The 25,521-nt window shown below is 40.6% G+C and overlaps 1 protein-coding gene across 3 annotated transcripts in view; it reads left to right on the top strand.

Moving 5' to 3' along the window:
• LOC132382009 (CTD nuclear envelope phosphatase 1-like) overlaps positions 1 to 25,521 on the top strand; it is a 59,732-nt gene that overhangs the window by 7,894 nt on the left and 26,317 nt on the right. For all 3 annotated transcript variants that reach the window (XR_009508175.1, XM_059951795.1, XM_059951793.1), the window contains exons 2-5: positions 7,296 to 7,362; positions 10,776 to 10,894; positions 16,846 to 16,917; positions 19,863 to 19,979. Coding sequence is in view for 2 of the 3 variants with exons in the window: in XM_059951795.1 (XP_059807778.1) it covers positions 7,296 to 7,362; positions 10,776 to 10,894; positions 16,846 to 16,917; positions 19,863 to 19,979 (375 nt within the window). In the remaining variant the exon portion in view is untranslated. The remainder of the gene's footprint in view (positions 1 to 7,295; positions 7,363 to 10,775; positions 10,895 to 16,845; positions 16,918 to 19,862; positions 19,980 to 25,521) is intronic.

Here is a 25,521-nt window from a genome sequence, read left to right on the forward strand (position 1 = left end):
CTGAAATTGGGCTCGTCTGACATGGTTGAATAGTTTACTGACAACTTGTTGGCTTTGAGCACTTGTCAAAATACTCACAACCTTCCTTGGTTTTGATCTCTTAAACATCTCCATTTAAACCCATGCCTTCATCTGCTTAATCTGGGTAAGAATGAGTAGGGAAGGCTACTAGTGCTCTGCAACCAATCTTGGCAATAGCCCCTACTTCCATGGTTAAAGGGCTGCATAAATGCAAGTGATATTTTTCATTGTTAGTGTACAGCAGCAAAAATAATTTGCAATTTGTGGCCTTTTTGAGGCGGACAAATTATCCCAAGACTCTACTTTTAAGTTGCATCAAATTGATTTCAGTAATTCTTTCCATCGTTCCCTACACTAAAAGCCATCCAGTTCTCTGCTTCAAAAGACTGCATAATTACCCACTTGTTATGTGCAATTTGTGTAGTTTATATTGGTGGTACTGCCTCTCCTTTCATTCCACGCTTGCTGCATTTCTGGAAGAAAAATTCTAAGGCAGGGCCGTGTGAGATTTGATTTGGGAGAGGAGCGGTGAGCCTAGAGCAGGGGTCAGCAACCCGCGGCTCTTTCATCTCTGTGCTGCGGTTCCCTGTGGCTTTGGAAAATAAATGATGAGTATTTAATTAAAATGTATTTTATGTTAGTTTGTTAGTTTTTGAAATGTAATTCTAAATTTGAAGATTATGGTGATCTTGTACAATCTAAATAAAACGTTGTGGCGACCCATTTCCTGGCACATCCAAACCAGCTCACAATTAGCCAGCATTCCAGCTAAGGGAGACGGCCTACGGGGGTTTATGAGTACATGTCTTTTGGAGCATCCGCGCCCACGGGAGGGGGGGGCGGGCAGGTTGAGAGAGGCTTAAAAGCAAGGCTGTGTAGTTCGAATAAAGTTATCTTTGACTGCAGTTTACCGACTCCGTGTCGTTATTTTAGCGTGTTTTTATCGCTATCAATATACGTCACCACTGCCAATGCCTGACACCGGCCAGTGCGCTATTTCTTTTAATTCTTCGATCCAAGGTAGGCTAACTATGGAGTAACCTTCAACCCAACGTCTTTTTTTCGGAGTTCAAAATGTTTTTGTTGCATGCAGAAATGTAATTTCGTTTTCTCTGCAGGAGTTCATCGATTTCATAAATGCAGCACGTTATAGTTTGTTTATACATAGCATAATGGCAAAAAAAAAAACGTTGTATGCAGTGTTATTTCATGTTACATGTCGAACAGGTTTTGTGGCTCCCAGTGTTTTCTTTTCTGTGGGAAAAGGGTCCATATGGCTCTTTCAGTGGTAAAGGTTGCCGACCCCTGGCCTAGAGACAGCAGAGGGAAAACAAGTATGCCAGTGAAAGTGAAGTTAAATTCATCATTGCCGTAGCATCTCAAGCAAAGCCCATTCATTTTGTTATTGTTTATTGTATAGTCTGACTTGGTGATATATTCTGGCACAATTTTGGATTAAGAGGTAGCTCTTTGCAAGATTCATGTTGAGTGACAAAAAATGGTGCGAAGAAACTGGTATTTATCTTGTACTGGAGGCAATGGGCATGTGCCAAGATGAAGCCACCATCAGGGGTAGAGGAGCAACACCTTGTTCTGTCTGGGTACTCCAACCTGATAGCATGAATATCGATTTTCTTCTGGTAAGCAAATTTCCTTTTTCTCTGCCCCCCCCCCCCCACCCTCATTTCCCATTCTGTCTTTTTGGTACTACTTACCTGCCTACCACTTCCCTCTGGATCCCCGCCTCCTACCCTTTCTCCTATGGTCCACTTTCCTCCCCTATCAGATTCCTCCTTCTCCAGCCCTTGAGCTGTGTCACCCACCTGGTCTCACCTATCACCTTCCAGCTAGCCTCCTTCCCCTCCCTTCACTGTTTTATTCTAGCATCGTCCCCCTTCTTTCTCAGTTGTGAAGAAGGGTCTCAGCTCGAAATGTCGATGATCTATTCATTTCCTTAGATGCTGCCTGACCCGCTGAGTTCCCCCAGCATTTTGTGTGTGTTGCTTTGGGTTTCCAGCATCTGCAGACTTTTAAAAAATCTTGTACTGTACTATTTATCAGTACTACTAAAGTATTGGCAGTGTATGGTCTGAAATTCATCATTGCTAGCTTTAGCCTGTGAAATAAGGTATGTTACACTGGTTATAAAAAGCAGATGAGTGATTGGATCTGACATTTGCTAAAACAATGTGTCTGGGTTTGGTTGTTTTGACAATGAAGTTACCTTAACTGCTTAATTGAAAGATGTATACTGTATTTGTTCATCTTCACCTGGGTATATCTTTTCAAAGTTTCATTTATCAGTTTGAAGAGGTGCTATTAGTCGGAAGCTGGGATCAGCATGGCCATTGACATGCATGGTGTGCAGCCACTGGAGCCTGATGGCATTCATTCAGGAAGATTGTTGAGAGAATAGAAGACAGGCTGGAGGGAGGGTGTTTGGGGTAGTGCTGCTGGAGGGCATAAAACTAGAGTCCAGTAGCAATAGGTGATTGGAGAAAAGGCAGCGGGGAAACAGACATGGGAGGCTTGTGCTACATTGTCAGACAGGCAGACAGGCAGACATACTTTATTGATCCCAAGAGAAATTGGGTTTCATTACAACTGCGCCAAGAATAGTGAAGAAATATAGCAATGTAAAACCATAAATAATTAAATAATAAGTTAATCATGCCAAGTGGAAATAAGTCCAGGACCAGCCTATTGGCTCAGGGTGTCTGACACTTCGAGGGAGGAGTTGTAAAGTTTGATGGCCACAGGTAGGAATGATGCCGCTCAGTGTTATATCTCGGTGGAATGAGTCTCTGGCTGAATGTACTCCTGTGCCTAACCAGTACATTATGGAGTGGATGGGAGACATTGTCCAAGATGGCATGCAACTTGGACAGCATCCTCTTTTCAAACACCACCGTCAGAGAGTCCAGTTCCACCCCCACAACATCACTGGCCTTACGAATGAGTTTGTTGATTCTGTTGGTGTCTGCTACCCCAGCACACAACAGCAAACATGATAGCACTGGCCACCGCAGACTCGTAGAACATCCTCAGCATTGTCCGGCAGATGTTAAAGGACCTCAGTCTCCTCAAGAAGTAGAGACGGCTCTGCCCTTTCTTGTAGACAGCCTCAGTGTTCATTGACCAGTCCAGAAAGTGTGGTAAAGCAAAAGAATCCGGGCTACAGAGTTGTTTCTCTTTTGGGAGGCATGGGGCAAGAGATGACAGACATTCAGTTTCTGATAGGGATCAAATGAAGGTCTGGTTAACCAGGTTGCGCCCAGTGTTGATCCCTCCTGAGATAACGTTGCCTATGTAAGATTGCTTGGGGACCATTGCATGGGAAGATTGGTCAACTCTTTATGGAGAGACTAAATTAATTAAATCTAATCCCATGCCAGGAAGTCCCTAGTTGAATTTCCACACACACACCTGGAGGAAGTCAGCATGGCAGGTAGCATCTATGGGGGGGAAAAAGTACAGCAAACATTTCAGGCCGAGACCCTTCGACTGGCCTGCCAAAGGGTCTCGCCCAAACCGTCGACTGTACTTTTTTCCATAAATGCTGCCTGGCCTGCTGAGTTCCTCTAGCATTTTGTATGAGTATTGCTTCTAACATTGTGTTTTGTTTGTAGTTGTGTGAAATCCATTTTCTTCATAATGGTGAAAACAAAACTAAAGTTGAAGCGGGGGCCAATAATTAAACACACAAAATGCTGGTGGAACACAGCAGGCCAGGCAGCATCTATAAGGAGAAGCACATTCGACGTTTTTGGCCGAGACCCTTCGTTAGGACTAACTGAAAGGAAAGATAGTAAGAGATAAATCCTTTCAGTTAGTCCTGACGAAGGGTCTCGGCCTGAAACGTCGTCAGTGCTTCTCCTTATAGATGCTGCCTGGCCTGCTGTGTTCCACCAGCATTTTGTGTGTGTTGTTTGAATTTCCAGCATCTGCAGATTTCCTCGTGTTTGCCAATAATTAAAACAGTCTTGCTGCATCCAAAAGTAAGGACTGAAATATCCTTGCTAGTAAAAGCTGTCCTTTAACTGGGAACTAGGTTTTATCCAGAATCTGTGGTGAACTGGTAACTTCAACTACCATTAATATCCCTCCTCTTGGGTTAAAGTGGAAAATCACCCAGACTTGACCCTCCACTCCCTCTCCTGAGAGACTCTCCTTAATGGTGCAACTGAGTGCAGAGTTGAGCCTTGTTATCTTTTGGGATCAAACTCTAGGCACCAAGAGATGCTGGGGGAATGTAGAATCCATAATGCCTCACTAGAGGACTATTTCTGAGAGACTGTTCAATATGGCAGTGCAGTGGTTAGCACAATGATTTACAGTAAAGGTGACTCGGGTTTAATTCCCGCCACTGCCTGTAAAGAGTTTGTACGTTCTCCTCATAACCATGTGGGTTTCCTCCAGTGCTCTGGTTTCTTCCAACAGTCCAAAGACTTATCAGTTGGTAGGTTAATTGGTCCTTGTAAATTGTCCCGTGATTAGGCTAGGATTAAATTGGGGGATTGCTGGGGGGTGTGACTCGAGGGGCTAGATAGGTCTGTTCCACACTGTATCTCAAATAAATATAAATAAATTAGAAAAAGAGGCATTAATAGAAACTTCTTTCCGAGAGTTAGTTTCAATGTTTATTTGCTGAAAACAGAATTAGTATAACAGGATAAATTGCATTTCACTGTTCGAAATAATCAGTACCTCTTCGATCCTATTCTATTTGAGGTTGTCACGGAATCCAATCCACAATCTTGTTTAAACCCCCTCCCCTCCCCCACACCATCAGGCAAGAGGTACCATAGCGTTAGGATGGGAAACAGCTTCTTACCCCAGGCCGTGACATCACTGAACTACCTGCCACCACCCTGGTCTCATCAAATATGAAGCACCAGTAATGTTATACTGTTAAGGTTTTAAATGCACCTTATTATTTGTTAATTTATTTGTGGTAACACAGGTTGAGTACTCCTTATCTGAAATTCCAAAATCCAAAAACCTCCAAAATCTGAATTTTTTGAGTGGTGATGTGATGTCACAAATGGAAAATTCCACAAAATGCTGGGAAAATTGCACAAGACCAGGCTCTCTGCACACCACAGACAATTTTGAGAGGTGACCTCACATTTGTAATGAACAGAAGTTAATGGAAAAATAGAAAAACACTGCATAAAGCAAAAATGAAGATCTCAGTCTTGTATCATCAGCATTGGGGTGAACATATGCCGCTTAACGATATGCTGATCATGAAACTAGCCAAGATCCATCACGACAAACTGAAAATTGAAGATAATTGTGAATATTCAGCAGGCTGGCTGCAGAAATTTAAGAAAAGACATGGCATTAAATTTTTAAATTCCAGACTACTGATCATGAAAATCTGGCACCAGAACAAGCCTATGATGCTGATAGGTTTTGTGTAAGATATTTAAAAAAAAGAAATAAAATACAAATACAGTGCACTGTATTTTGTTACCGTGCACATTATATTTTCATTTTATTAATGGCATGTCAGTTTAAATACATATGTGAGATGAACAAGTGTAAGACAAAAGGCTGCTTACATGTAGCACGTAAATTCAGAGCATTTCTGATTAGGGGTTCGCAACCTGTATTACTTTGTGCTGTGTGTGAATTACATGTACAGTACTGTGTTGTGTACCTTGATCTGGAGGAACGTTCATTTGTTTGGTAGTATATATGTGTACAGTTGAATGACAATTGACTTGAAAGAAAGTTTTTTTTTAAAAATCCAGAGCTTGCATCCAGATGGTGCAGTTGTGGTTGTTAATCTTTGAAATGATATAAATACTGTTTTGCCTCCTTGCTTCCAATTTACTGAAAAGATGTTGATGTTATGCTGCCTATGTTATTTAGATCTTTTTATTTGAAATTCAAAGCTTACTGTGGAATTTCAATCCATCTATTTAAATGTGAAATGAGCCGATTATTTCGAAGAATGAGAGGAGGTTACATGAAATTTGATAGACTAGCCTGGTTGCAAAGGATGTTTATTCTGGCTGGGGAGTCTGGAATTGGGTGGTGAGGCTTCAGAGTAAGGGGTAGGCTGGTAGGATTGGGATGAGAGATTCTTTTAGTCAGAGGGTGGTGAATCTATCTGAGTGACAGTGATAAACTTCTGGATGATAAACAAATTAGGATATGGGGAGAGTGCAGGAAAATGGAGTTGAGTGAGAAAATCAGCCAGTATCTTGTTGAATGGGGGAGCAAGACTGAACATGTGGTTGATTTCCCCCTGCTGTTATCTCTGGTGTCTTTATGATCTGCCTGTCCCTGCAGTGTACGCATGACATGCACGTATTATTAAGTTGCATTCTGAATAGCAGGAAGCCAAAGAGGCTTGCATTTATATTGCAATGAGCTGCAGTAGGACAGGATTCAAACCACATTGGGGGTTATCAGTTCTGCTTGGGTTCGGGTTTGATCAAGCCATATGCCTGATATGGGTTCTGCATGATTGTTCTCTTTTATAATAGCATGGTTCAAGAAAATTAGACAAGGAACTCCTCAGGAAGATCATGTATTATAGATTAGCTATGATTTTGTTGAATGATGGAACAGACTTGAGGTCAAATGGGCTTTTCTTGCTCTTATTAGAGCAAGTGCAGTTATGTAGAGTGAAATATCTGCAAAGTGGTGGCCTGTTAGTTAGTGGCATGTTGAATGAAAGACACTTGTGATGTTATCAAGCTGGTGCACAGACATATGGGCCGCCCAATTTGAATCTGACTCTTAGATCAGGATTAAGCCTCCAGTTTGACAATTACGATATATTTTTCCTGCAGGGATTCCATTGGCCTCACCTCTTAAGCCATTTGGAATGTAATTCGGGAATTGTGCTATGTGACAACATGTAAATTTGATAAGAACAGATTTGATTATCTTGATGCCTGATCTACTAACTTTATGATAATACATGTATGATGGGACATGGTCCAGTTCATCCTGGTGAGGGGAGAACAGGGCGAGGAGGTGGCGGGTAGAAACAGCAGAAAATGTCTACCGTTTTACAGTTTGCCAGTCAGACACCTATTCATTGCAGCCTTGACCAGAGTAATGTTTGGCCGTCGTGTCTGAAATTGATTTTGTGTTGAGGATTTCCAAGAGATTATTGGACTTGTCTCACAGTTTCAGTAATCTGCAGTGATGATGTGCATAAACTAGCAAGTTTATGACCCAAGAAGATTGAGTGAATAAAAGCTGGGACATTGCTGTCCAACCTACCTAATGTTGTTAATTTTATTTTGTAGATAATCCAATACCAGACAGTGCGCTATGACATTTTGCCTCTATCTCCTCTTTCCCGCATCAGAATAAGTAAGTATTAATCCTGTGATCCAGTTATGTTGTTTTGGTATGTGTCTGTGCAGATTGTGACATTCAGACGTAACCTTTAAAATTCTGTATATTTCATGCATAGCTTGTAGTTCATATGTTGTGGCAGATACATGCAGAACATAATTTAGTTTTGTGAAGGAAACGAACAATCTGCTAGGGGAACTCACTGGGTCAAGCCGCATTAGTGGGTGGAAATAAATTGTCGATGTTTTGGGCTGAAACCCTGCATCAGGAGTTAGAGAGGCCAGATGGGCAGCAAAGAGTGGAGAAGGGTAATGGCAAGAAAGAATTGCAAGGCGATTTGTGGACTGTGCAAGACGAGTTGGTCGTGCCAGGTAGAGGAGGTGAGCAGGGGTGGAGATGGAAGACTGCAGCAGGCGAGTGATAGGCAGGGAGCGAGGAAACGGGGTGGGGGGAGGCAATGGATGGAGAATGAGATAATTCAGCTGGGGCGATTGACCTTTCAATAATTTTCGAATTGTAGATGTTGGCTGTCTATAGGGGAAGATAAATTACTCTGGCTAAATACCTTTTTATTTGCAGAATGCTTGGTGTTTAATCGTATCTTTGCTTATACAGTCGGCCCTCCTTATCCGCAGATTCAACCAACCACGGTTTGGGAAAACCCGGAAGTTCTCTCTCCAGCACTCGTTATTTTAGCATATACAGACTATTTTTTCTTGTCATTATTCCCTAAACAATACAGTATAACAACTATTTACATAGCATTTACGTTGTATTAGGTGTTATAAGTAATCTAGAAATGACTTGAAAGTACATGCAGTTCCAAGGTTATGAACAAGTTCCGTTCCTGAGTCTGTCTTTTAGTCGGATTTGAATTCGGAACAGATATATCTGGTATTATTTAGCATCAATTAGTCAAACATTTTTCTTAGTATTTAGTACATATTTTACCTTTTTATTCATATAAAACTCTTAAGAAACATACGTATTTCAGTAATTAAACCACTGTGTTGCTTAGTAATAATTGTAGCTTTCATCAGGGCAGGGCCTTTCACATGCTCCATTAAAATGGTTCTGATTGTTGACTGACTGTAGCCTAATGCTTTTCCAATGACGTTTCACTTCTTTCCGATCGCTTTATTACTTCCACCTTATTCTCAGTCGTGATTGTGATTATTTTCGTGAACAGAAACACTGCGGATTCAGAACTGCACCGCCAGGTCCTAATGTCCGCTGCACTGAGCATGTTAAGTAAAGTCCGGGGATCCGCTGGGTGCTAAAGACCACTGCACTGAGCCAGGTTAAATAAGGGACTTGAGCATCTGCGATTTTTGGTATCTGCAGGGGGGTTTCGGAACCAATCCCCCGCGGATAAGGAGGGCCGACTGTATTTAGAATTGTGTGATTCCATGAGTTTTGATCATGTCTTTCAAATCATGGAGTATATCTGCTCCTAAACCTTGTATATTATCTCTGAAGTCACTGTCTGCTGCTGACTATTTTCAGCACTTTTTGTTCATATTTCAGCTATTCAGCATCCTGGTTATTTTGGTTTTGTCAATTTTCTCTGCAGGGACTTGTGTTGTTGATGTGAATACCGAAAGTGAATGTTGGCAGACATTCATTAAAAGCAAGTCGAAGTCACTGGATCCTTGCACAAAATCTGAAAATCTAGTGTCAAATTAGGGTTCATTGAATTTTCCTGGTGTTATATGGGGTCCTTTGGTGATGTAAACAGTTTGTTACTGATGTTTTTTTTTTCACTATTATGTAACAAGAGCTATACAAATTCAAGTTTAATTATCATTAAACCATACATGAATACAGTAACAGTTCCTCTAGAGCCAAGGTGCAAAGCATACACAGCACAAGTCACACAGCTCATGTAAGTTAGCAAGCACACATATAGTCATGCAAAGTAAACAAGTGTGTGTGTATAATAGGGAAAAAAATTGAAAGAAAATAAGACTGAAGACAATAAACAGATCTTGAGTTGCCGTATTTGTGCACTTTAATTGCTTGTGTTATCTTTTTGACTCTGATTTATTGCTCATTTAAACTTTGCTTGTGATTTTATTGCCGGGAGGGAGATTGATTTAATAAGGGAGAGTTTTCTTGTGATTTGAATTTCTTCATTATGTTAATATTAAGAGTATAGACATAGGATAGCTCACTGCTTTGTGTTGTAAAATTTATGGAATGTGCACAGAGCATCATGATCTAGATTAAAATAGTCTGATTACAGACTTCATGGCTTTAAGAACCTGGGTTGTATTTTTTTTCTCAGCAGTTGCCTTTCTAGAGCTTCTACTGTGATCACTTGGGTTTCCAGTCATTCCAATTGCACTGCTTGGTGAATTACTGTCTAAATTAGTTTTAGTGTGGGCAAAAGAATCAAAGGGACATTGATGGGCAGATGAAAGAGATTGGTTTACAGAGGAGTCAGGTCATTGGATTGATGAGATTAGTATTATTACAGTGGGAGAGACCATATTAATCCCACCTTCCTGCATTTAGCTTTCTATGCCTAGGCAGTTCAAGTGATTGTCCCTAGACACTTGTTGAAACTGTGTCAGCTACTCTGCTTCCACTGTCTCAGGCAGTGAAATTCAGGTCCTTGTCATTCTTGGTGACAAAAATTTCTCAGATGACCTTTAACTCTCTTGCCCTTTACCCTAAATCTATCTTCTTTAGCTTTATCTACCTCTGATATGGGCATGTTTCCTGCCATCTACCCTATCTACCCACCTAATAATTTTTAAAATTCCCTAGGGAAAACTGACCTAGCATGTGTAGACGTTTTATAACTAAAATGCTCTATGCCAGGCAACATTCTGGTGAATTTCTACTGCACCCTCTCCAGCGTTATCATGTCTTTACTACAGCGTAATAACCAAAAATGCACACAATACTCCAGTTGAGTTCTGACTGATTTTTATAAGCTTGGAGTATAATTTTCCTCCTCTTGCCCTGATTAATGAAGACCAACATCACATATTGCTTAACCACAGTACCTGTCTGCACTACCACATTCAAGGATCTTTGGGTTTGTGCACCAAGATCCCTTTATTTAATACTCCCTAAGACCCACCATCCATGGTGTATGCCTAACCTTATTGTACTCTCAAAATATATCACTTTGCATTTATCTGGATTAAATTCCATCTGCTGTTACTTAGCCCATTTCACCAACACATCAATATCATTCAGTACCTTGATGCTATCATCCACTCTGTCAGTAGCTTCACTGATCTTTGTGAGCTCTGCAAATTCAGTGATCGTGTCTCCCACAACTACATCCAAATCATTTGCATATATTAAGATTTGAATATAAAGAACAAGGGTCCCAGCGCTGATCGTTATAGAACAGCACTTGTCACAGGTTGAAGGACATCAGATTCATCTTCCTTCTACCTATCTCTCTGCAGATCAAATGAAAAGGAAGATTCTGGTTTTGGATTTAGATGAAACATTAATACATTCGCATCATGATGGAGTCTTGAAGCCAACAGTGAGGCCAGGTACACCGCCAGACTTCATGCTGAAGGTGAGAGAGTAAAGTAATGTGGACAAAAGTTTAATTTGATCTGTTTTTATTTGAAATAGATACAGTATTAAATAGTTTTGTTTTTCACAAATCCCCACTCATCCCACAGATTTATGGTTTATGACTCCCCCCCCCCCCCCCCCCACCCAGGAAAATGGGTCCTTCCTATTTGTACTACCTGAACTCCTCATAAGTGTATACATTTCAATTAAGTTTTCCTTTGTGTCAAAGAAAGCGATCGTAATCTATCAAATCTTTTTTCTTGGCTACAATATCCCAATCCTGGTAACATTTGGACATTCTTCAGTTTAATCACATCTTTCTTGTAATCTGGTGACCAGAGCACATCCAGTTTGCCACCATCCCTAGAATCTTGTCAGTATTCTTGATTAGCCTGGTGTGTGGGACCTTGCCAAATACTTCACTAAAATCCATGCAAGTAACATCAAAAGTTCTGACCTCATTGACCTTTTTTGTTACCTTTTCCAAAAAAATTGGTTAAATGAATTGGATGTGACCATTTTATTGAGGTTTTGATTATTCTGCGCATTTTTAAATAAATGTTTGCACTATCTTTTTTGGATTCCAATAATCCATTAGGCCTACTCCTGCTCCCTAGTTCTTGTGTTCTTAGTAACTTGTCCGCTACTAAAGTTAAAGAAATTACTTCATTTCCTCTGTGGAAAGTTAACAAGAGAATAGATTGTAGGAAGAGGCTCTTCAGTTTCCTCACTTGCCTCTTAGAATAGCCTAGAACAGTGGTTCCCAAAGTGGACGATACCACCCCCTGGGGGAAGACAAGTTTATAAGGGGCAGGTGGTGCGCTCTGTACCAAGAGGGGCAGCTGAGGGATTACCGGCTTAATTTCAGAAATGAATAACTTATTATTTCCTCCTCCTTTGCCATATGATTGATTACAATAATCATGTAATCAACTCATCCCTTGCTAACCCACCATTCTTTTATAAACTTTGCTCAAAGCTTGTTATAGTTGTTGAAAAGCAATGCGACAAATCTGTGTTTAGCATATCATGAAAATAAGGACTGAAGAAACTGTTATTTATGGGCCTGGTCCATGCATTATTGTCTTTCTCTACTATAGTACAGTGTTAACTATCTAGTACAATTAGCATGCTCTAGTTACGCAGTGGCGCAGTTCCTTTCAATTAGGATGTGGCATTCAATGGGAAAAAGTTCAGAATCTTCCCTTTCAAATGGCTGTGATCACATTTCTCTTAGCCCACGGCCAAACTGGGACATTGGTGCCCCAGTTTATGTACCTTCGAGCAGAGTAAGGTTTTGTCTGTGCTTTGATGACATCACAACTTTCTCCTTTATTGATTGCGGCATTTGAGGTTGGACTTAAACAATAGGGAATTGACCGTGGTGATTAATTCATAACGAAAATGGCAGACGCAGACCAAATGGAAAAAAAAGTGTAAACAGTGTCTGAAATATGGATTTATATCAGCACCCAAGCAGCCGTCAGCAGTCAATGTATCTTTTGTGCGAAAAAGTTTTGTGAGGAATGAAACCATCTAGGCTCATTAAACAGTTGAGGAGAATACATTCTGATAAAGCAACAAGAACTTAGCTTATTTTCAGTCCCTTTTTGAAAACTTTTAGAAACGGAAAACGCTTCAAAACATATTTGCCACCACTTCGCAACAGAGTAGTGATGGTTTGTGTGTTTCATACAACATTTCTTTGCTCATTGCTAAATTTGCAAAGCCCTATACAATTAAGGAAGAACTGATGCTGCCAGCAGTAAGGGAAGTTCTGAGTATGGTTTTGCATAAGTCACCAAACCAAATAATTAAAGTGAATCTGCTGAACAACAATCTGTTCAAAAATGAATAGATGAAATATATGAGAATGTGGAAGACACATTGAGCAACATACTTGGGACAACAGAATTTGCTCTGCAGTTGTATAGGTCAACTAATCTTTACTACTTAATGTTTACTTAATAAAAGTTGAAAGCATGCTTCAAGAGTTATTGCATATTTGCAAGGGAACTGGCTCCTTTATTGATTGCGGCATTTGAGGTACAGACACACACACACACACACACACACACACCCCCCCCCCCCCCCGTGTAATTCACAGACAATTTACTGCAAAAAAAACCCCAAGTGATTGGCTGCATAAATAATCAAATATTGTAATCACAGCAGTAAATAAAATTAAGATCCATGTTCTCAATTCTTGACTATTTTGAGGAAACTGAGATAAAATCCTTTGAGAACTTGAATGCTTATTTCAGTAATTTACTCAAGAATATTAGGCATGCCATTACTTTTTTGTCATAGTTATTTGCAAAGATTAAGTTATTCTTCAATTACAATGAAATGGTATGAATCTTTTCAAAGTCAAATCAGCCCTCTCCACATTTCTGCCCATATTAACACTAAGTGCAACTTCGGCTTTGTGACCTTGTCCAATTTCCAATCCTCTCTGAGTTAGAAAAGAGAGAAAATACCAGATGATAAACTTCAAGCGTACTCTGCTCACTTGGGTGAGCTGCATAAAGGCATATCGGAGAGATTTCAGGATCTGCACTTGGTTCAAGTTCCAGATTAGGTAATAAATCCTTTCCTGAAAGCTTGCAATGAGGAATTAACAGGATAAATGAACTGAAGAACTGATCTCACTACAAAATGAATTTGAGCTGAAGCAGAAGTTTAAAAAATCATCTCGAGATTCTTGGTTGCAGAAATAAATCTCTGAATGCTATCTTGCACTATGGGGGGAAAAGTTCCAGATTTTCGTTAGCGCCTTTCTAACATATTTTATGGAGCAAGGTTTCAGTGCGGTCACCCAACTTCTTTTAAAGCAACAAAACAGACTGCAAATTGCTGAACATGGGGATCTGAGATTCCTTCTGAGTGACCTCCAGCCTGATGTTGTGAAGTTGATATCCTTGTATCAAGCCCATCAATCTCATTGTAAGGTGAAAAAGCAATGAGTTTTTAATAGTTAGGTTACTAATATAAACTCTAAAATTGTTGATGAAAATTGCTTTTAACAAAGAAATAATTTTATTTGTAGCTTTAAATAGATTTGATTAATTTTTGCAATTATTTGTCACTGTTTTGAATTGGCAGCTCCTATTTTTCTTTCACTGTGCATCATAAATCAAAATTCTTTTGTTACGTACCCTGTAACTGAGTCACTTACCAGCAAAGATAGAGAGGTCCGTTGAAGTCTGATGGTATTATTTTTAACAGTATTTATTGATTAAAAATACACAAAACAATATCAATGCAAACATACAGTTAATATACGTCATCAATACTAAATCTAAAAGCGCGGGTCTAATAATAATCAATAAGAAATAGCTCTATTGTTGTCTAGGGGATAATGTATTGTCCGATGGAAATATAAAAGTCACTTTAGTTCATTCAAGTTGCAGCGTTTTGGTTTGATTGAAGGACGGGTTAAAACGTGCCCAGTTCTTTTATGATGTCAATCCTTCGAGAGTCATTGGGAGTTGATTTCCCCGTTGTTAGCTAAAAACCGTTCTTCCGTGGTCAAGGCACACCGATTCTGGGGGAAGTGGAAACAGACGCACGTGGCCTTCCACCGGCTTTTGCTATTACGGGATCGCTAGCGTTTCTTCTGGTGCGTCTGAGGGGCTGTTCCCACAGACCCTCTTTTATCCTGACTCACAGGGTCGCAGATGTCAATCAGGTAGGGATGATGCAACCACCAGCCCACTTTGCCTGAGGGCTTCCATGAAGCACAGTATTTTAATACACAATTCCATCTCCAAGAGACAATGGCCGTTTCCCGTAGCTTTATATTGCCGGAGGGGTCAAGACATTCCAAACGTCTCTCTCTCATTTCCTGGGTCTCCTGAACTGACTCAATAGTGATCTTGTGATTCTCACAAAGGAGGAGGCTACCCTGCACCCTTCAGTCCCTCAGAGCTGTGGTACATTCATAACACTTTAAATGTTTTATGTAATGGTTGGAAAGGGAGAGGGGAGTTGTGGGGATGTGGTCTAGGAGCCAAGGGGCAGTTACCCAAAGTAAGTTCAGGGACCTCTTGTCTAGAGTATGTTTCCTCGTGACTATTATTTAGCAGCTTTTTGATTAATTTGATATTTTTATTGAACAATAGGAGAATTTATGTCAGCAAGTAATAACTGTAAACAAAAGATGTTCCTTGCAGAACTTCATTCTTCTTTTTGCTCTGCTAGCAGACATGAAGCAATGATGCAAATGTGATAGTACAGGATGGGACTTGGACTTGAAACATCAACTCCATTTCTCTCTATAGATGGTTTGTGACATGTTGAGTGTTTCCAGCATTTTCATATAACTTCTGGCAATACAGTGCCCTCCCAAACCACAGTCACCCCTTGGTGTGGACTTTCAACAAGCATGTGGGTGCTGAGGCCAACAATAAATAACCATGTGCAGAACACAATCTACTGTTGGTTGTCTTTCTTTATAACCCTACAAATGTTTTAATCTTTTTGTAAGTTAATTGTGTTGAAGAATTTAGCCCCAAACTCAAATGGAGTTAGAATGTATATGAATATTTTATATTCTGATAATTTGGGCCTGGTGTCATTTTGGGGCTGTATTATATTTTCAATTAGTATAATTGAATCACTTTTCTAGATTAAGTTTCCTTTGCCGTTTTCTGTTCCATTATATCTATCCAAAGCTGCCTTCCTCATGGACAATTACATGGCTATCTTTTGTTTTCTTCTTCAGACATGATAATAAGCCTTGTGTTGAGATTAAAGTCGCAAAGGCATACTTCAAAAAACAAGGGATTAATTCTTTCCTAAGGACCTACATGAAAATGTACTGAAAATATTTTATCCTGATTAAACATTGTTACCAAAATACAGTGCTAATTTTTATATAGGAACTTCCACTCAGAAGTTGCAGTCATGCAACGAATGGGTCATTAAGTGCAGGAAAAGGGTTGTTGTAAGCAGTTATCTGCTGAAAAGAATATTATGCTGTTTCCAAATAAGGAACTGCTGAAGACTTCTAATTTGGAGATCATTTGGTTATTTGGCGGATGTGAAGTATTCAGCATTGGAAATTTGTGCTCTACTGTTCCTAATTTGATTGTTAACCACAAATGTTTCCTGCCCTCCATCTGCTTGAGCAAAGAAAACAGGTACTTTAAGACAGTACAACTGATAATAGCATAACAGGGATTTATTCCCTGGCTGTGTATGGTGTGATGGTGGGGAAGGGATACTTCTGATAATGTGAATTACTTGAGTATTAGAATATCAAAATATTAAATTCAGGTGAAACATCCAAGTATTGAGGGGACTCTAGGTCAGCAGTTCCTTGTGTGATGATATCCTCATTAATTCATCCTCGTGATACTTCAGGTGTTCTGCAAATGACAAATTATAGTTAGAGATAGGTTCTGCATAGAATGGAGATGGAAGTACAGTGGTGAAAGAGTTTGGAGAGAGAATGGGGTGGGGTGCAGATGATAGGTTTTGGTTGGTACTGTCTGAAGGGGAAGGGGCCAGTGCAGATTGTGATTGCTTGTAAGAGATGTTGAGTGAGCAAAGATAGAGCTGCTGACCTAGAGTCCCTTCAATACTTGGAGATGAAGTTGAGATGAACAAGGGTTGCTGTACATAGGTGGACCACGGAAGTGAAAGCATTACTATTTTGAGGTATAGGTTTATATAAATTGTTTTGATGTTTGACTACAGTAGTAGTTAACAGTTCTTTTTACCTAAGAGGGATGGTTAAAGGGATGAACAGATTTATTGAAAGAGGTTTTTGTATGTATGTAATAAATTTTAATTACAGTAAATTGAATTTGTGAGTACTGAAAGATGGACTTGATTTTTGGTTTGAGTTTTAAGCTTGGCCAGGGATCATTTTGCTTTGAGTGCAAGTCATATTCTGTGTGCTTTAAGAATGACTATTTAAGTATGCTTTATTTTTTAATTCAGGTTCTTGTTGATAGACAACCAATCAGATTTTTTGTACATAAAAGGCCTCATGTGGACTTCTTTCTAGAAGTGGTAAGTTACCTGGAAACATAATTAGCTTTTCAAGTTCTAAAGAAAAATTCATATCTATAAGGAACAAAGCTTTCATTTGTAAGCAAAATTATTTGATGACAGTAATCTGCCTGAATGATTTGTGCGTGACAAGGGGAGGAAAAAGAACAATCTGACTTTCCACTATCTTGCTGTCTACAGTGTGCTGTGTCGTGCTGAAAGTTTATTGTGCAGAGGTGTATTTACAAAGGAATTAAAAAGTGATCTATTGCTTGGTTTATTGTTCAATGAGCACTGCTTCAATTTTGAGCTTCATCCTGGTGGTCATTCAGGTGTGTCCTACCGAACTGTAATAGCCACTTGACTGGAGATTGTTCTTGCTGTTGTCTCCAAACACATGCTCTTTCGTGAAAGGGAAAGTAATGGTAAGACTATAGAGAGGGAAAAGGTTGTGAGTTATGGAACTAACGTGACTGGTAATTGTGCACAAACTCGATAGACAGAGTGGTCTCTTTCCATAACTCTGTGAAACCATAAATAAGACTTGGAGCAGGAGTTCCAAATTATTTGAATTTGTTTATTTTTGTATTCCTTTTAAATGGTACCGATGATCAGTCATAATATTCTCCATTGGTTGTCTGGTTGAGACAAAACATCTCAGACCCTGAACCACTTAGTATCACAAAAATAGAATACTGAGGTATGATTTTACTGCTTTAGCTTGCAGTTTTGCACTTAGCAAAACTAGGAATTTGATATAGCCTCTCTTTTTGAATGCTGGACAGCTGTTGCAGGGCTTGAATGCTATCATCTCCTACAAAGTAAAACCAAGTGACATAGGTGACAACAGGGTTTCTTTCCCAGATGAGCTCAGTTACTTTTATGCTTGCTTTGACCAACAAAACATGGAGGCACCTTCATGCCTACTGAAAGCATCTGACCCAGGCAGTGTACCTGGCCAAGTACTGAAGACCCGTGCTAATCACTTGGCTGGAGTGTTCATTGATATCTTTAACCTCTTGCATCGGCAGTCTAAGGTACCCACATGCTTCAAGCAGGCTTCAGTTATACGGGTGCCCAAGAAGACAGTGGTAACTTTCCTCAGTGACTATAAGCTCATATCCTATACATCCACTGTGATGAAGCACATCAACTCCTGCCTGAGCAACAACTTGAATCCACTCCAATTTGCTGAACGTCACAACAGGTCAATAGCTTTGACATTAGCTCTTCACCCAACCCTGGCATATCTGTACAGTGAGGATCCATACATCTGGATTGTCTTCATTGACCGCAGCCCTGCACTCAACTCTAATTTTGAGGGGGTAACAATCAATAAGCTCCAAGACCTAGGCCTCAATACCTCCTTGTGCAACTGGATCTGTGATTTCCTCACTTGCAGATCCCAGTCAGTTCAGATGGCCAACAATATCTCCTCCACAATTATCAGAAGACTATGTGCTTAGACAGTTGCTCAATGTGTTTCATACTTACGGCTGTGAGCCTAAGTACAGCTCCAATGCCATATTTAAGTTTGCTGATGACACCACTGTTACTGGCTGAATCAAAGGTGGTGACGGATCGGTGCAGGAGAGATTGAAAATATTGCTGAATAGTTCCCCAACAACAGCCTCTCAAAACCTGTCAGCGAAACCAAGGAGCTGATTATTGATTACAGGTGGGGGAAACCGAAGGTCCATGAGCCAGTCCTCATCAGAGATTAGAGTTGGAGAGTCAGCAACTTTAAATTCTTCAGTGTTATTAATTTAGAGGATTTATCCTGGGTTCAGCAAGTAAGTACCATTTATAAATAAGGCACAGCAGCACCTCTACTTGCTTGGTAGTCTGTGTGATTTGGCATGTCATCTAAAACTTTGAGAAACTCCTTTAGAAGTGCAGTGGAGAGTGTGCTGAGTGGTTTTATTGCACTCTGGTATGGAAACACCAATGCCCTTGGATGGCAAAAAACTTGAACAGTAGTGGATACAGCACAGTCCATAACACATAAAGCCCTTCCCACCACGGAGCATACCTACAAGGAGCTCTGTCACTGGAAAGCAGCATCCATCATCAAGGACTTCCAGCATCCAGGTCGTGCTTTCTTCTCACTGGTGTCACCGTGAATGAGGTACAAGAGCCTCAAGTACACACCACCATGTTCAGGAGCAGTTATTACCCCTCAATCATCAGGCTCTTGAACCATAGGAAATAACTTCACTCACCTCAACATTCCATAGCCTGTAGACTCAGATTTATAGAATCTACAACTTATGGTCCTGATTTTTTTTTTGTATTTGCACATTGGTTGTTTGTCTGTCTTTGTGTGTGTGTGTGTGTGTGTGTTTTATTGATTCTCTAGTGTTTCTTTGTATTTTCTGTGAATGCCAGCAAGAAAATTAATTTTGAGGTAATATATGGTGACATATATGATAATAAATTTATTTTGACTTACTTTGTATTTGACACTTGGCATGTTTACAGCTCATTGTCTTTTAATACTTCATGGAATCAGTCAGGAATATATTGCTACATTCATGGTGCTATGTTAATGTGAGTTGTTGGAGGTGAACAAAATTATAACAAGTTGATTATGCACCCATGAGATGCTAAAGGCGATGCTGAATGGAAATTCCTGCTTTTGAATGATCTAATTTTCAGTGTAAACCAGCTTCCGGAGGGCATGACTCTTCACACTTTAGTTATACTTTCACTTCTGTGACCTCACTAGTGTGTGCATTGTAGTAAATTTCCTGTTTTATTTGTTTCAATTAGTTACTGCTAAGCAGCCTGTTGATCTGTTTACCGAGGAGGCTTTCTGACATTCACATTTGGAAGTAGCCCATTGCAGCATTCAAAATATTGAATAAACTTTAATGTAATGCATACACTGATTTTTTTTCATCATAAAGAGACAGTTTCAATTTGAATTGTAATTGCATATCACAAATTATTTGTTTTTTAACCAGGCCAGCCAATGGTACGAGTTGGTGATTTTCACTGCTAGTATGGAGATTTATGGTGCGGCTGTAGCAGACAAACTAGACAACAACAAGAAAATATTAAACCGACGCTACTACAGACAAGTAAGTAGCAACACAGTATCTAGCCTCACTACAGAAAGTGAGGGTGTGTCTGAAACATTTTATTGCGTGAAATGTTGCTGTCTTGAGGGTGTTCTGTCCTCCTCCTGGACATGTGTCATTTTCTTAAAACTAGATTTTATCTTCACTTATTTTCTCTTATGCATTCAAGTTGTTAGTAGTGCATATTTAAGGGTTTGTTCCCACTGCTGATGTGTCAAACCTCGTCTGGTTTTAAACTTGATACCTTGTCATAAGTAAACTTCATACTCTATCTTTAGCATTGAGCATTGCTGCTTGACTCAGAGGGGTCACCATTTTAACTAAAGGAGATATCACGATGACTTCCATTTGAAGAATGAAATTGGCCAATCTTACCTACTTTGAACATAATGTGGCACAAGATCCAATAATATGATTGACTTTAAACTACACCAGAAAGTGACCTTTTAAGCCACGGTTGAGGGGAAGTTCCATACATGTAGTGAATTACTGTCATTGGTTTAAATTGCAGAGTAGTGGTTTTCATGTGAGTGTACCTTTCCCATTTTTTAGAAGTCAATAGAGACAAAAGTTGAAGAATAAGATAAATATAAGATCTTCCACAAGTATGTTTTTTTTGAAAAGGAAGGTAGTAACAGGAATAAATCTAAGTCAGTTTGAGGATGTATCAAGGAAAATATCAATGGGAAATAGAAAAGTGACGGACATTCTGAATAATTATTTTTAGTTGATGGTTAAAGACATTAAAAGCGTCCCTGCAATTATAAGTAATCAAGAGTTATAGGGAGGAAAGAATTTAAAACAATCTTTCATCAGAAGAGAGTGTACTAAGGGAAAACTAATGAGTTAAAGGCTACCAAGTCACCAATTTCTGAAGCCTAAGGTGTTGAGGAATTAACCTCGAGGGTAACAATCTCAGGATTGCTACCTGTGCCACGTGCGAGTGAGGCAAGGAACAGAAAGATTATACAGATTAATACGTGGCTGAGAGGATGGTGCAGGAGGGAGGGCTTCTGGTGTTTAGAGAATTGGGCTTTGTTCCAGGGAAGGTGGGATCTGTTCCGAAGGGACGGTTTACACCTGAACTGGAGCGGTACTAACATACTTTCAGGAAAGTTTGCTAGTGCTTCTGGGGGGGGGGTTGAACTAAATTTGCAGGGGGCGGGGATCCAGAATGTGAGAGAGGATAGCGAGAGGAAGAATAAAAGACAGATGGGGACTACATGGTTCCGGAATCTTAAGTGTGTAGTAGAGAAAGGAGAGGTGGAACAAGTGATGAGGAGGACACGTACAGAGGGATGGTCTGATGGAGCATGGAGTTAAATGTGCAGAAAGAATAAGTAAATTTAGGAAGGACAACAAAATTCTAGGGGTGTATAGCCCGATGGGAGTTTGGGGAGCTGGGTTAAGCACAATAGGTAGCGATTCAAACAGAGAGAAGAGAAATGGGCTTAAAATTCTATATCTGGATGCACAAAGTGTCAGAAATAAGGCGGATGAGCTTGAAGCTCAGGTGCGAATGGGTAACAATGATGTTGGGATAACGGAGACATGGCTGCAGGGAGATCAGACCTGGGAAATGAATGTACAAGGATATAGGTGCTATCGTAGGGACAGAAATGTGGGCAGAAGGGGTGGGGTGGCCCTGTTGGTGAGGAATGAGATTCAGTCCTTTGCAAGGGGGGACATAGGATCAGGAGAAGTAGAGTCTGTGTGGATAGAACTGAGGAACAGTAAGGGCAAAAGGACCCTAATGGGTGTTGTCTACAGGGCACCAAACAGTAGCATGGATATTGGGTGCAAGTTGAATAGGGAGTTAACATTGGCATGTGGCAAAGGTAATGTCGCAGTAGTTATGGGGGATTTCAACATGCAGGTGAACTGGGAGAATCAGGTTGGTGCTGGACCCCAAGATAGGGAGTTTGTAGAGTGCCTACGGGATGCATTCTTGGAACAGCTTGTACAAGAGCCAACCAGGGACAAGGCTATTCTGGATTTAGTGTTATGTAATGAACAGGATTTGATAAGCGATCTTGAAGTAAAGGAGCCATTAGGAGGCAGTGATCATAATATGATAAATTTTTATCTGCAATTTGAGAAGGATAAGGGCAGCTCGGAGGTGTCAGTGACAGTTGAACAGGGGAAACTATGGAGCCATGAGGGAGGAGCTGGACAAAGTTGACTGGACGGATAGCCTAGCAGAAAAGACAGTGAAACAGCAATGGCAGGTATTCTTGGGAATAATGCGCAAGGTGCAAAATCAGTTCATCCCCCGGAGAAGGAAGGATTCAAAGTGGGGAAAGGGGCCACAGTGGTTGACAAAGGAAGTCAGAGATTGCATAGCATTTTTAAAAAAAAAGGAAGTATGACAGAGCTAAGGTGATTGGGAGGACAGATGATTGGGAAATTTTTAAGGAACAACAGAACTTATCTAAAAAGGCAATACGGGGAGAAAAAATGAGGTACGAACGCAAGCTAGCCAGGAATATAAAGGAAGATAGCAAAAGCTTTTTTAGGTATGTGAAGAGAAAGAAGATATTTAGGGACAATGTTGAGCCCTTGAAGAATGAATTGGGTGAAATTGTTATGGGAAACAGAGAAATGGCGGAAGAATTTAATGAAGACTTTAGATCTGTCTTCACTAGGGAAGACACAAGCAATCTCCCAGATGTATGGATGGGCCAAGGACATAGGGTAACAGAGGAAATGAAACATTAGGAGGGAAATGGTGGTGAGTAGACTGATGGGACTGAAGGCTGACAAATCCCCAGGTCCAGATGGTCTGCATCCTAGGGTACTAAAGGAGGTGGCCCTGGAAATTGCGGATGCATTGGTAATCATTTTCCAATGTTCCTTAGATTCAGGTTCAGTTCCTGAGGATTGGAGAATGGCTAATGTTATCCCACTTTTTAAGAAAGGAGGGAGGGAGAAAACAGAACTATCGACCTGTCAGTCTGACATCGGTGGTGGGGAAGATGCTAGAAGTCCATTACTAAAGATGAAATAGTGGCATACCTAGATAGCAGTGATAGGATTGGGCCGAGCCAGCATGGATTTACCAAGGGTAAATCATGCTTGACTAATCTGTTGGAGTTTTTCAAGGATGTAACCAGTAAGTTAGACGGGGGAGATCCAATGGATGTAGTGTACCTCGATTTTCAGAGGGCATTTGATAAGGTCCCACATAGGAGATTGGTGGGTAAAATCAAAGCTCATGGCATTGGGGGGAAGACATTTTCATGAATAGCAAACTGGTTGGCAGATAGAAAGCAAAGGGTAACGGTGAATGGGTGTTTCACGGAATGGCAGGTGGTGACTAGTGGGGTGCCATAGGGCTCGGTATTGGGACCACAGCTGTTTACGATTTACATCAACGATTTAGATGAAGGCATTGAGAATAACATCAGTAAATTTGCTGATGATACTAAGCTGAGTGGCAGTGTGACATGTGATGAGGATGTTAGGAGAATTCAGGGTGACTTGGATAGGCTGGGTGAGTGGGCAGATATTTGGCAGATGATGTTTAATGTGAATATGTGTGAGGTTATCTACTTTGTGAGTAAGGACAGGAAGGCAGATTATTATCTGAACGGTGTAGAGTTGGGTAAGGGAGAAATACAAAGAGATCTAGGAGTCCTTGTTCATCAGTCACTGAAGGTGAATGAGCAAGTGCAGCAGGCATTGAAGAAGGCTAATGGAATGTTGGCCTTTATTACAAAGGGAATTGAGTACAAGAGCAAGGAAATCCTCTTTCACTTGTACAGAGCCCTGGTGAGACCACACCTGGAATATTGTGTACAGTTTTGGTCTCCAGGGTTAAGGAAGGACATCCTGGCTGTAGAGGAAGTGCAGTGTAGATTCACGAGGTTAATTCCTGGGATGTCTGGACTGTCTTGTGCTGAGAGGTTAGAGAGACTGTGCTTGTACACGCTGGAATTAAGGAGATTGAGAGGGGATCTGATTGAAACATTTAAGATTATTAAGGGATTGGACAAGATAGAGGCAGGAAATATGTTCCAGATGCTGGGAGAGTCCAGTACCAGAGGGCATGTTTTGAGAATAAGGGGTAGGTAGGTCATTTAGGACAGAGTTAAGGAAAAACTTCTTCTCCCAGAGAGTTGTGGGGGTCTGGAATGCACTGCCTCGGAAGGCAGTGGAGGCCAATTCTCTGAATGTTTTCAAGAAGGAGCTAGATAGGTATCTTATGGATAGGGGAATCAAGGGATATGGGGACAAGGCAGGAACCGGGTATTGATAGTAGATGATCAGCCATGATCTCAAAATGGCAGTGCAGGTTCGAAGGGCCGAACGGTCTACTTCGGCACCTATTGTCTATTAACTGCTGAAATGGTGATTGTTGGTTATGATCTACCAAAGTTCTCTGGGCTCTGGAGAAGTCTCAGAGGATCAGAAAGCTACAAATGTAATGAGAGAGCCAAATCAGGGTGTTGTAGGTCAGTTGACTATGCTGGAAGCCCTCATTGAGATTGTCGGACAGTTTAGAGAATCATAAAACAATCGATCAAAGTCACATTATTTTATGAAATTGGAATTGTGATTCATATATATATATATATATATGTGTGTGTGTGTGTATGTATATATCCAGTAAAAGAAAAAATAAATAAATAATATATTCCCCCTCTCCCTCCCTCTCCCTCCCTCTCCCTCCCTCTCCCTCCCTCTCCCTCCCTCTCCCTCCCTCTCCCTCTCCCTCCCTCTCCCTCTCCCTCTCCCCCTCCCCCTCCCCCTCCCCCTCCCCCTCCCCCTCCCCCTCCCCCTCCCCCTCCCCCTCCCCCTCCCCCTCCCCCTCCCCCTCCCCCCCTCCCCCTCCCCCCCTCCCCCTCCCCCTCCCCCTCCCCCGTGAATATGTCAAACACATTTCCCTTTCATATTTATATTTTTCTTTGAGAATTTAACCAAGAGGGTGGTTAAGGAGAAACCATTGTTTGTAGTGCATCTCTCTTTCTAGAAAGGTGCTTGCAAAGATGCACTGGTTTAGTGTTTGAGGGTAATATATGGATATGGAATAACAGAAGACTTAGTCAATATTAACCGATCATTTTTGACTAGGCCATAGGGTTGAGTATTAGAGCCTTGACTATTTTCAACCTCTGGTATTGACTTGGACGGAGGGATTGAGTGTATCATAGTCAGGTTAACTTGTGCTACAAAGATAGAAGGGTTGGCAGCTACTGTGGAGGGCGCACAGAGCCTTTAAAGGGGTATAGGTAGGTTAAGTGAGAAGATGTCAGACAGAATGTAATGGAAATATTAGGTAATCCACTTTGGATGAATCATCAAAGCAGCAAGTTATTATTTAAAAAGTGTGAGTCTATAAAATGTTGCCATACAAAGGAAACTTTGCAGCATATCCCTGTTCTATTTTAAATGATACTCGCCTGAATTGATAGGTAACAAATGGTGTCAATTGAGCGATAGTAATGCCTGTTGACATGAATGAAAAAACAAACACATTGAAAATGGCTTGTTTAATCCATTTTTAAAAAGAAATTACACTGAGCGCAATCTTGTACCTTTC

Source organism: Hypanus sabinus, chromosome 27 (genome assembly GCF_030144855.1).
Source record: "Hypanus sabinus isolate sHypSab1 chromosome 27, sHypSab1.hap1, whole genome shotgun sequence".
NCBI lineage: Eukaryota > Metazoa > Chordata > Chondrichthyes > Myliobatiformes > Dasyatidae > Hypanus > Hypanus sabinus.